The sequence below is a fragment of the Platalea leucorodia genome (assembly GCF_965183815.1).
Source record: "Platalea leucorodia genome assembly, chromosome: 1".
In the NCBI taxonomy this organism is placed as follows: Eukaryota; Metazoa; Chordata; class Aves; order Pelecaniformes; family Threskiornithidae; genus Platalea; species Platalea leucorodia.
The window spans coordinates 54,078,791-54,091,818 of record NC_138823.1 but is presented as its reverse complement, the minus strand read 5'-3'; the positions used below and the strand labels follow the sequence as shown (position 1 = coordinate 54,091,818).

The following is a 13,028-nucleotide window of genomic DNA, read 5'->3' as shown; positions in this document are numbered from 1 at the left end:
TTCTCGCTTGTGCACTTTTTGTTCTTGCTTTGCTTCAGGTGATTGTGATTTCTGTGTCAGGACAGACTGACACAGCCCAAGGACACGATCAAAATAATATAACTGTATCTAAAAAGAAAAAAATGACGACAGCAAGCAAACAGAAGGAAAGGCAAAAGAAAGGTAAAACACCTTCACCCTTATGGTCTTCTACTCCAGTGAAAAGATTGTTAAACATTATGTTGTTAACAGTCTGTGCCAATCAAAGTTTCGCAGGTCCCAAACAATCAAGCTTACAGTATGTAGGCTCTTAATCAACAACAAATGCAAAGTATGAATTGCCAGGTTAAACCTCAGTGAAAGAGATTTAAACCAACTCTTTTAAATCGCCTTTCCACTGGGCTGCGAGTGCTCACCTTGGCTCACCTGGCTGATGAAAATTTTTTAAGCCATAATAAATACTTCCAAATTTCTGAATGCAGAAGAAAGACCTCCTAAGCATGTATATATACACAGATGGTGTTATTTTCCAAAGTGAGACTCATTTCAGCAGCTAGAAGTTTGACACTTAACAAAAAAATAAAAGGCCTTGCTAATTAAGGCACCCTAAATGCCAAAGTGTTTTAGAAAACCCTGATCGTATAGCCACTGTTTCAGATCAATCAATTATTCTCTTAGTTTTATGTCCGTATTGAATGGTAAAGTTGGAATTATAAGTGACCATTTTTTGTCCAATTTAGAGCAAGGGTGAAAAATGAAAAGCTCTCTGGTGATTCAGCATTCTTGTGTATCACAAATTTTTATTGTTCTTTTAGATTCTTAATACATAATTGCTACTTGGACATTGATTTATTCTTCACAATTACAACTCCCTCATGTAGAGCATTTTAGCTCCAAATAAGGCTTAAATTCCAACATTATCAGAACATCTGTTTTACATATTTTTGCCTAAGTATTTTTCCTTTGTGTCCAGGGTGTATACATGTTATATCATTGCTGACAGAACATTTTATACTCTTATTCTCTTCCCCTTTCTGCTTCTAAGGCAAGAACAAATATTTAACTGCATTTCTTTCCTCTCTTGCCTTACTGGTATGAGTAACCTAAACATTTCTGAGCACTCCTGTAAATGAGATGACTTATGTGAGAAACAATTATTTACATCTGTAAATGTTTTGCAGGTTCTACCCCTTAATCTTTTTAATTAGAGACCATAAAGACTTGGGCTTGCTTTTGGCTCTGTAAAAAGTAGTAATGTTATTTCTGATACTCAATCTCTTTATATGGGTATGGGAAAAGAACATGATAAGGTCACAACCAATGTGAAAGCAAAATCGTACTCTACACACCTCTGTGTTGCTGAGCATAGTAAATACAAGGGAAATTTTATTACTTCTCCTAAATCAGATTTTATTAAGCCTCATGTAGAAGAAATTATTGCTACAGAAGAGACACCTGATCCAAATGAAATCCCCTCTGTGGAAACAGAAAAGGATACAAAAAGCAACCAGCAAGCAGCAAAGACGACGGATGGAAAGGCAGCAGTAGCAGAAATGGTTCCTCAGCCCACAGAAAGCTTGGGTAGGCAGGGAAAGAAACCACTGGAAAAAAAGCCTTCAGTAAACCCTGCTGTTCTTGAATGAAGAATGATGTGATCTTGTTATGGTCTGGATAATAAGTTCAAGCTGAGATTTCATGGGTGGTAGACTAGCCACGATATTTTAACACAAAGGTTTATTAGTGGGTTTTTTGTAATATTTGTAATATTTCTTAACTTTAAATGCATAGTAGATGGGCACTTATGTCTCAGCACCAGATTAGTTGCACTGTAGTCATTTCTAAGTATCTTAATAATGATCCATGTACTGACAAGGTGACTTTAATTACTAAAAAATGTCCATGATAAGCAGAGGTTATTAGAGAAAATCCTGTCCAGAACTGACATATTTACTACTCTGTAAAAGAATGTTGATATCAGTTACGTGGCTCTGTTAATTCATATTTGTAGGCCATCACAGCTTGAGGCAGAGCCCACTTACTTTCTCAAGGAAACCATACATATAGTCCTCTTAATGCCATGTGGGCTGTAATTTTCACCACAACCAATTTGGCCACAGGGGAAGATCTCCAGAAACACAACCATCTCCTATGGATGCAGGGGGGCCATAAGTAGGTTTTCTTTTGGTCCAAGTTTCTTTCATGCATACCAGTTTCATCAGGTGGATCAGGATGACATCTGGACATTTCTTATCACCAAGACTCACGTGACTGCTTTTCAGTTCTCTCCACTTCATTAATTCCCTCCTGGCCTTGGTGAGGTACCAGCTATATAGCATTAACCCATAAAGTATCAACTGCCCCACATGCTCATTTCTCTCCACCCTTTTTGCTGCGGCAATCATATTTCTGCTTCCAAGACCTGCTAAACCCACTGTTCGCCTTCCCCTCAGTCACTCAGCCCAACACTTTCCCTTCTTCCCGTCGCTAGGATCAGATCCACTGGTTCCTTATATGAGAGTGTAGCTTCACGGTCCATGTAAGTGAGGAATAAACATAAGCCAAGAATCTCTGTTTTAAATCATTACTGTGCTCATTCACATTCATTACTGTTTTCATTCACGTGTTTATGTACTGAGGATATAAGAAAATATGTCTCGTTTGTGGATGCTTAGAGACTTTGGAAGAAGCAGAGTTCAAGCTGAAAAACAAACCAATAAAAACAAAGGTCAGAGTTTATTTTGTTAATATGCAAGCTAAGTTCAACTTTTAAATGACCAGAATTTATTAAATACAAGAAATAAAAATAAGGTATTTTAATTACTAGGAAAATATTTTTATTGATTTCAGCTCTTAAGAGGCTCAATCATATTATATTGGCTTTTTCCAGACAGATTATTGATGAAAGATTACTGAACACCGCTGATATTTCTAGGGTGTTAGATCTATGAAAAATGCAGAAAAACTGAAAACACAAGAAATATCAGTTTCTAATCAGAAACTGATCCTGATCGAATAGTTAGCATGAGAAAACAGAGAATCTTAATAGCAAGTAAATGTCTAACACCTGAGACACTGATACTTCTGATGGAAAGAAATCCATTTCCTTCCAGCAGAATTCCAACAGGGTTCTATTCAACTCTTTTTAAAGAATCTTAGAAAGATTCCTGCTGGATGAAACACTAGTTAGAGAGCTTATATGGAGGCAATCAGAGTAATAACATTTCTGTAAGCAAGGTAAAGAATTTAAATAATTTGGACAGTCCATTCTGAGTGACAGAAAGATGTTGGATGCAATAGAGAAAAAAAATATGCAAATCAAAATATTGACCGCTACACAAAAAAGTGTGGGAGAAACTTGAAATACAAACTGAACTACAGCTAAAATCATCCTGCTAGACTTAGGTACTGTTTGACACACAGAGCTTGATTCGGTTCTACATTACATCTTGTTCCACATCTATGTATTATAGTTTAAATTAGTAGAAAACTGGAGTAGCCCAGCAGCGAACGACGTAAGCGTAGGTCCCATACAGGAATGCAGTAAGGAGCATTCTATGGCAGGAGACTTTTTAAATGAGAACCTTAATGCATGTAGGTTCTCAGGCAAGTGTTACAGAAAATTATAAATATCTACAGACCTGCGATTACATCACTCTGCCAGAGAGTTACAGAGTCTGGCCTTTCAAAATATTACAAAGCTGCAGGTTGCTTCACACAACTCTTAACTGCTCTTTGCCACAGCAATTATTTCAACCTGCCTCACCTCTCTAAAAATCCATCACTTCTTACAGCTCCTTTGGGTTGGCAGTCTATATATCTCCCACAAACACCAACGGCAGTGTGTAAGTTATATATAGAACAGATATTGTACCACTGAGAGCCTGATCCAATTCCTGCAAAATGCCACAGGGGTCTTTTCATTAGTTTTAATAGAAAACAAGCTGGATCTCAGAAGAATGTTCTAAAAATGTCCCAAATCTCAGATTAAAAAGCCCACTTTCCTCACCGTGAAGCCAATGGCAGATCTCTCTTTTGTGTCATTGTAGCAGAATCAATTAGCTTTTTGCCGAAAGAAAAATCAGTATTTTCCTGATGTTTCAATTAAAACCTAGAGGAAATACTTTTAAAAATTTAAACTAAAACGCACTAGGGCTTGTGGGATTTTTGTTAGATTTGGATGGTTCCTCAAAAAGCTGGAAATGCAGTCACATCAGTATTGTTCTACTGGAAACTATTTGCTGTCCGGAAGCATAGTACTGTTATGCATGGTAAATGAAATACACAAATAAACATATCAAAAGATTATTTTTTTTTTAATTTCAATTGTTTAAGCTGTAGTTGTTCACAAATGTATAACAAAATGTTCAAAATTAATATTAACAGAATTGTTGAGTATATTAAAGTTTATTATGTTACCATCGTTGAGTAATTTTTTTCTTGCAATCTAAATGTATAATTTATATTCTGTTCTCCATGATAACTATGAAAAATTGTTTCAGTCTCTGTCTATTACATAATGATAGAATGCAAATTATTTCTAAAGCAACAGGATCTCCTGTCAAACACACAGAACCGTTTGACTACACTTAAAATCAGACACTTGTTGCAATGTTTATCTGAAGTGCCACTTCTGGATAATATCTTCTTTCTCACCTACATATTCCAGTCCAGCACACATTACTCTTTATATTCAAATTTATAACTCCATTATAAATTCATATTCTTGTGTTATAACAACTGTATTTAGCAGTGTGGGAACGTGTTCCATTAAGCTATATTACCTAATCACCTTCCAAAATTACAAAGGGAGATTTTTGAAGATGAAAGAAGATGGAAAAAATAGGCTTCGTCTTCCACTGTAGTAAAGGCATTGTGATTCCACGTGTCCTTGAGTTCTTCTGAGAATTAGTTCTGGATTTGTTAGCCAATTATTGAGGAAGATCTGTCTGCGGTCTGAGGCTGACAAACCCTAATTTGGTAATACATAAAGCCATAATCTTTGAAGCAGCTAGTTGCAAAGTGAGATCATCCTTAAACTAGCGTAGGGTGGACTTCTGCTTTATATCCTTGAGCAATAACTATAAAGTGAATGCATGAACGATATTCCATTTCAGCTGCACTTACCCTGACCAGACAGACATCTGAAACAAACTTTCCCACACAAGTTTTTTTGTCTTGCTAAAAGGACAATAAGTTTTAAGAACTGAAGCAAAATGTTGGCCAGGGAAAAGAGAAACAAAAGCTGTGAAGAGAAAATGTTAGAGAAAACTGCTCTGTTTCACAAGGGCTTCTGGAGATGAAGGCGCTGCGAGAGAGACGGTAAGGGGATGAGACTGATGGCAAGGAGAGGAAGAGAGGAAGGAAGGCACCAGATTCGGCTGCAATCTTCTGCTGACTTTTCCCCTTGTCTCATTTCCCATTTCATTATGCGGGATGTCTTTCCTGTAATCTTTCTCCTTCTGCACATTTTCAAATGCAACACTTTTCCTTCCCTCTTTCCCCACCTTGCCTCTTCTACTGTCCATCCTATTTGATACAGTCATTTCCATTTACTGTTTCATCACTCATACTAACAGGAGCAGAATAAAACCTACTTAATTAGGCTGTAATTTTGGCAAGGATAAGGAACCCTTAACAGGAGGCCTGAAACCCTGTCATATCTACTATCAGAAAATATTTTGTGAAACATCTGCTAATGATTGACAAAGAATGGAGAAATATTGTTCATGTGAGACGTGATCTGAGTGTGCTGACTTGACCAAATACCCTAAACCTACAAAGAAGTCCATCAACTACGGTGGGACTATTGGTGTGCTTAAATATTTTAGTGGCTCAGGGTACAGTTCCTTACAGCCCTGAATCCTTGCTATTAACTGCCATCATTTTTTTTCCAACTGTTAAATGGTATTAAAAAGATAAACTAAACTAAATTGTTGCATCCTGTCATAATGTCATTCTGATCTCAGAGAAGTTATTGAAACACTCCTGAGAGGACATGTGCTAGTTGAGACTAAGATGCAGAGATAAGGACTCTCTCAGGTTTACTAGGGGTAAGATATAACAGATAGAGTCTAAACAACAGTAAAAAAAAAAAAGTTTAAGGATATCCTGACTGCTGTAATATGAGCAGGGGTGATACTGGGTATGCAATAAATGACTGCTCCAAACAGTGGTTTCTGGGTGTTGTATGCATACAAACAGGCAAAATGACATAACAATCTCTCATCACTAACGTCAGCTTTTTTTGCCTTATGTGGCCAAAGATGACTTTTCTTTTTTTTTTGTAAACTGCTGTAACAACTAAGCAAAAGGCCATTTTTTCTTTCATCCACTAATGCTGGGAACACGTTGAGCACTCAGGGACCAATGCAAGCTGGGGGTTGGTGCTACATCCCTACACCTACACCTCTCTACTCTCTGCAGAACCACAAATTTCCTGAGACTTCATCAAAGCCATGCCTAGCACCCTATATCCTCCCAGACCTGATTTACCCCTGGCACTCTGTATCCTAACCTGCTGGAGACCCTTCATCGTTTCTTGCCTAGCCCTAAGCAGGCTACCTCTCTCACACACTAAAGCTGCTAGACATGACCTGGCAGTTGAACAGCTGGAGAGCCACTGATTTACGTATGGCACTAGGTAACACGCTTTCAAATTATTTCCCCTCCACGAAAAAAACAAAAAAAGTAAGCAGTTGCTCTCATCACACCCTCCCCTGTCCCTGATGGGGAAAATAATAGTGACATTTGTGGTGAAAAGGCAAAATAAATGTAAATGAGGTGGCAGGTTTCCTGTGGCCTGGAGGCCCTCGTTTAACTACCAGTGAGTTATGGTTCAACAAGGACCGCAAATCATGCATAGATGTAGAGAGATCATATCTACACCACTATGGCGTGTAACTCCACGCAATCAGAGTGAAAACAATTCTTACTCGATACAGCTGTGGAAAATGCAAGCCATTTTTACAGCTTGATTGTAATCTTCTATGTACAAGTGCAAATGAGTAGAGAATACAAAAGGAAAATACTGAGGGCTGACTGCTTCTGTAGCCTTCTGATTGTCTGGAGTTGATAATTTTGGAATGGAAAAAGTTACCTAAAGGGAATACATTGTGTTTTCAAATAAATGCTTTTTAATCAGGGGCACCCATTCCAGGTCTGAAATAGAAAAGTATGACATCAATTTGTCACCCCTTTTCAAGTAAAGATTTTTCTCCCACCTAAGAAGCTAGCCTGCTTTTGGATTAGGCTTAATTTTGTAATAGGATGTAGCTTAAAATTGATATTTGAGGAAATAGGATAGATTTAGCCCCTGCCTCTTATCTCCCTGTGAACAGGGCCGTCTGGTGTTGGAAAGGAGAATCCCCTCAACTAAAAAAATCACTTACTGTTATGACCAGCAAAGATAAGATCATGGGAACACAAATAAAAATACTCTCTTAGAGCAACTACTCATGTGGTTACCCTCACAAACTAAGCAACTAAGATGCCAGGTAAGGAAATCGGTAAAGCAGGGAAATGATCTATTAGCTGAAGCACAGACTGTGTGTTTGCGACAGATGTTATGCTAATGTGGCTAGGTAATTATTATTACAACATTATATTCAAATGGGAGGCCTTTTCAGAAAACTGCTGCAGCTGAAACATGGTTGCACTGCAGGGTGGAAAATTGCTCCATCAGTCTGTGTTGCATCCAGGTATCCCGAGTCCTGGAAAGTGTTCCAAAATTGACTCAGAATTTCTGACATGACAATAACATCAGACATGAAATCCGACCTTTCTTTCTTTTTACCTATGTATAATGTAGTCACCCTATCCACGTAATTCTGTGTTTGTGTCTTCTTCCATGAACTGCTTTCTTTAAAAATCCAGCCTGCCTGTTATGCAGGGACAGATTTTTTTTTAGTTCCATGGTCAAAGGGATTTAAATATATGATTTGTAAATAAGCAAACTCACTGACTATAATCTTTTAGGCACCTTGTCCCAGGAGGTACAGATGAATAAACAGATCTTATCTCTCTGTAGTACTGGCACAAAAGATTGTCAAGAAACTTTTTGGAGATACATGGACTATCACAGTAAACTTTGTCCATGTAGTACTTTGCATGCTAGCATGTCTTTTTGTCAGTTGCATTGAATACTCTGTTAACTAGCCTGATTTCTTATGTGACAATTATATAAAACCTATGTGAGAGCCCAAAACGGCTCTAACATCAAGCGGGGCAAAGCCAGCTTTTAACAAAACTCTTGTCAAGAGATTGGCAGATGAAAAAAGTAATTGGTAGACAAAGTACAGTAAAATAAAGAAGTAACATGGATAGTGATAAAACACTTAATTTACAACCGTGAAACCTAAACTCTATTTCCAGTTATGCTCCTTCTCTTTTCTTTTCCCTTTTTTATACTGCAAGTTGTGTGGGGTGAGAATATTATCCTGGTTCAGTACCTGCTATGGCTCAATATCACCTGGGGCCCCTGGGCAACTGTGACTCAAGGGAAGAGCAACACCTCATCAGGCCAACTTCAGTGAGCAGCGGTGTGAATCACAAAAGCAATGGGCAACGAAGCTGCTGACCTGAAATACATACCTGGCCTGCTGGACACGTTTTGATTTTGCCATCCTACGCTTTCATTTAAAATAAATAAATAAATAAATTCTTTTCCAGCCTCCTCTGGCTAGACTGGCAACTTTCAAAAGAAGGATGCAGCGACCGATGCGTAAAGCGGCAAACACCCTGGATGGGGAGTTTCTTTTGAAACATCCCCGCCACGAGGTGTTCGCTCGGAGACAGAGCTCGGGCGGCGGCTATGAACAGCGGCAGAGCGCGCGGCGCTGCCGACCGCCTCGGCCCTGCGCTCGGGGAAACGGGCGGGAACCGAAGTCACGGCGGTAGGCAGCCGGGATGCCTCCCCCCAGCCATCACCCCTCGGCGCTTGCGACATCAACCTGGGGCCGGGGCGCAGCCCCCCGAGGGGCTCAGCGACCCCGCTCCCCGCCAGCCCCGGCACCGAATATGGCAGCGGCTACGTGCCCGCTCGCCGCCGCTCCCGCTCAACCGCCGCCCGCCCCGCCCCGCGCACGCGCGCGGGCCACGCGCGCCTCCTTCCCCCTCCCCCTTGCTTCGCCCCAAGGTCACGTGGCGCCCGGGGCGAGGCGGGACCGCGCCGCTGAGGTGGCGCGCGTCCTCGCTCGCCCGCCCCGCGCCGCGGCGGCGCGCCCCCGCGACCCGCCGCCAGCGCGCGCGGGCGTGCACGCGCTGCGCCAACCGCCGCCGCTTGGCGCAGTTCGCCTCCAGCCGAGCGCGGCGTTCCCCGCTCGGCGCGCCCTCCCCCCGCGTCTGTCCCCTGGCTCTTCCCCTCCATTCATCCGTCCGTCCGTCCGTCCTCGGCTGGCGCCGGCGCCGCCGGGCCTCGCTTGAGGTAAGCGAGAAGGGGCCGCTGCCGCCAAGCCGGCTCGGGGAGGGGGTGTCTGCCGGTGGCTGAGAGAGAAGGGGAGGGGGGCGCCGAGCGAGCCCGGACGCTGCGGGGGAAGGCGGGCGGCGGAGGGCCTGCCCCGGCCGCCGGCCGGGCTTCGCTCCCCTCCCCGAAGAGGGCTCCGAGCAGCGACCGTTGAGCCCCTCCCTTCACCGTCGTTGGGAAGCGGGGCCGGCTGGCCTGCCCGCCCGCCCGCCGGCGCTGCCTGCGCTCCCAGCCGCTGCCCTGCCTTCCCCGCAGCTGTGCGGGGAAGGGGAGACGTCCCCTCCCGTCCCCTGGCTGCCGGGTGTGCTGGATGGGCCGGGGGTGGGGGGCTGCCGCTCTGCCTGCCCTGCCGGCCGGCGCTGGCTGACCCTGCAGCTGCCTTCCAGCCCTGCGGTGACAGGAGGGCGGCGCACCGTCGGTTGTACCGGCTCCGCTTGCCGGTGCGACGCTTAAATGGTAAAAATCGCGATACGTGCCTTGCTGCCCGAGCCCCTTCCGTTTCATGGATATGCGTTTCTTAAACTCAGGCTGTTAACTTGCGCACCTGCGGGGCACTCCTCCTTTGTGTTTTCTGTTTATCCCTGCTGGTGTAGGGAGTATGAAGTGTTAATCACTGGAAGTACACTGTCTGCATTTTTTGCGTATGTATTTGAGTTTTTTCCAGGTTCACGTCTAAATTAATTTGCGTGAATTGCATTTTGCTTCTCGTTAAGTGGTTACTGAATCCATGTAGGAGACATCAATGATTTTTAACAGAGCAAGACAATATGCTGTTTAAAGGTGTGCATTTCTATCCAACAAAACGATGTCATAAATATACCTGTGTTTTGGCTGCACTTTGTATGTGCACACATTTTTTTTTTCCAAACGAAACTCCATTGTTGTTACGAGAAAGAATTTGTTACCCATATTCCATAATGGCATAATGGTATTATTTAGGATACCGTCAGAGGAGAAGATGCTAGACAATCCTACAGAACTCAGTTGTTTGGGTTTTTTTTTTGTTTGGTTTTGTTTTTTTATACTTTATAATAGCATTTCTCAGGACAATTTTGAATACTGAGCTCTTAATGTTTGCAAAATATATTGAAAGAGGAAAAAGTGTAGTGTTATGCACATTTTCAGAATGTACAGATATTCATTACAGTGAAAAACCGTAAGTCACAATATGCCTTCACTTCGTGTTACTAAAAGTGTGGGCACGTCAATCATTCCGTAGATACCGAACCATTGTGTGTATGCATACTAGGCAACTAGCTCCAACCAGGGCCATCAGTTGTGCCATCTCTCCTAGCCCCTGCTATAGTTTCTTTGCATCCCAGAACATACAGGAATGTAAACAATTTTGCCATCTCCTACAAAGATCAAGGAAGATCTCTTTACTTGAGTGAAGTAAGGGAATGATCTGTGAGGTGCTCTGTAAAAACATATGACTATTATATAGTAGAATATTAAAATGATAACCTGAAGTTAAAAAGTTTCTAAATGAACGTGGGATGTCAGGAACTTTGAATGAAATGATGCATTATCTGCTATTTTTCTTAATTACAGTAGGAATAACTAGATAGTGCTGAAAGGCTCTTGTAAGCAATTACAGTATTAATTTTTAAGCTCATAACATAACTCTTCAGTTAATCACATCAAAATGTTTGGGTTTTTTAATGGCCTGTAAAAGAGGTGGCGTTTGAACTTGTCTTATTCTTAGTACTTAACATTTTGGTTTGTTACAAAATTTAGTTCTTTGTTATTATTTACTTGGAAGACATTACATGTAAAATGTTCCAGTTTAGCATTGCAGAGAGCTTTTTGTCCTTTCTCCCTCCTTCCAGCATTTCTTTCCACTAGTGTAAAGTCATGATCAATTATGGTGAAATATAAACTGCACTTACTGTACTTGATGCTGCCTTATGTATTTTGAGGCCCAGAATAGCCCTTCTTTGTATTGCATGCTTTATGACTTGGTCTCTGCCCCAGAGAACTTGGAATCTGGATCAGATAAAGCTGAAAGGATTTTGTTCAAAGCTGCATTGGGAACCTCTGTCAAAGCCAGAGGTTAAATTAGTTTCATTTGTTTCTCTCTTCCTGGAAGATGCTTACATGGTTAATACTCCAGATCACAATTTTCTTCTTTTCCAGTTTTTTGCATCTTAAGTGCATGATAACAGCATATAGGAAAATGAAGTTTTTTAAGAAGCATATAGGAAGAAGATTTTCTTTCTTAAAAAAGAAGCATATAGGAAAAATGCAGTTCTTCACGTTCTATGTGTGATCCTGGAATATCTGTGCTGAATTAGAATGCTTTTTTTTTTTTTTTTTTTTTGTAAAATAGCTTTGGCTTATATATAAAGTAACTTTTAATCATTGTTTATATCATGAATTGTAAATAAGTTGTATGTAACTGTCTGAAAAGGGATGAAAGGACACCTTGTGGTGTGAGATTCAGTGCTGCATGTTACCTATATCCACAGTGAAAAAGCTTTCAGGCTTACACAAAACAGTGGGTGATATGTTTGTGGTCAAATTCAGGTCTGAAGTGTATGCGTTAGATGTCTTCGTCCCATACTGGGCAAATTCTGAGAACATAACATAGTAGCATACTGTATCCCAATGATTTTTGTATCTGGCAGTGCCGATCAGGAGTACTTTCTTTATGAACCTTTCATATCACTGAAGTTGCATTTTAAGGTTCTACAGTAACACAAAGATGTCATCATTGTAAATATCTCACTGTTATATAGGTAAGCAGAGATTTTTTAAAAATTGTAAATAAAATTATCCACTTCAAGCGTAGTAAAAATGTTGCTGCTTTTGCAAAGAATGTTTCGCTGTTAGACTCCAGTGTGTAGTAGCATTAGTGCTTACATTTCAGTTTGTGCAGGCAGGCTGATTTGATATGAAACTGTCATGCCAAGCCAAACCAGATTGTCTTTGAGGATGGAGCTTAAGCATACTTTTTGGGATTTATTTATTTATTTATTTATTTAAGATTTTGATAGAAATTTGATTTTTTTCTTGTGTTTATATTTCAAGGGAATTTCCAAGTAAAGGATGCTAGCTTCCCCTTCCTAGTTAAGTATTTTATTGTTATCAGTTTCTTTCAGTTTTGCACTAATGTAGTTTGACAACATGCTTTAACCACCAGAAGTTGTCCTGAGCCACTCTTTTCCCAAAACTAAGGGACACTTCCTCATTGCTGCTATCTCTACTGAGTGAATGGATAAGAATTTTAACTGAGGAACTGGCCAATTTCTTTATCCGAAGTGCTTAAGTTCAATACCAAAAATGTAAATATGCGAAGTAATAATAGAAAAGTCTCCAGTGTACCAGGTGACATTTTTGTGTTGGTCCATGTGGCTGAAGCCAGCACAAGCTAAGCCAGTCTTAGGCCACGTCTTTAGGTTTACTTGTCTTTTTTTAGACTGCATAACTGCCTCCTCAGGAAGTGTACTTCTTCTGGATTGATGGTTATGAAAGGCCTTTTAAAGGAAATGTGTAAAGGATTCTTTGCAAAATTCTTTCAAAGAAGTGCTACCAATAATGAATTGTAGCTGAGATTCCATTAGAAATGGAAGTAATTGTCTCTCAATTG

The 13,028-nt window shown here is 40.9% G+C and overlaps 2 protein-coding genes across 3 annotated transcripts in view; one reads left to right on the top strand and one right to left on the bottom strand.

Moving 5' to 3' along the window:
* Positions 1-13,028, bottom strand: part of LOC309588909 (myosin regulatory light chain 2, smooth muscle minor isoform) — a 206,085-nt gene that overhangs the window by 108,680 nt on the left and 84,377 nt on the right. The gene's annotated exons all lie outside the window — the stretch shown is intronic.
* Positions 9,255-13,028, top strand: part of LPIN2 (lipin 2) — a 46,479-nt gene continuing 42,705 nt past the window's right edge. The window contains exon 1 of one of the 2 annotated variants that reach the window (XM_082324698.1): positions 9,255-9,400. Coding sequence is in view for 1 of the 2 variants with exons in the window: in XM_082324696.1 (XP_082180822.1) it covers positions 9,893-9,895 (3 nt within the window). In the remaining variant the exon portion in view is untranslated. Of the gene's footprint in view, positions 9,401-9,700; positions 9,896-13,028 lie in introns of those variants that run through there. The other variant, XM_082324696.1, reaches the window with a different exon arrangement.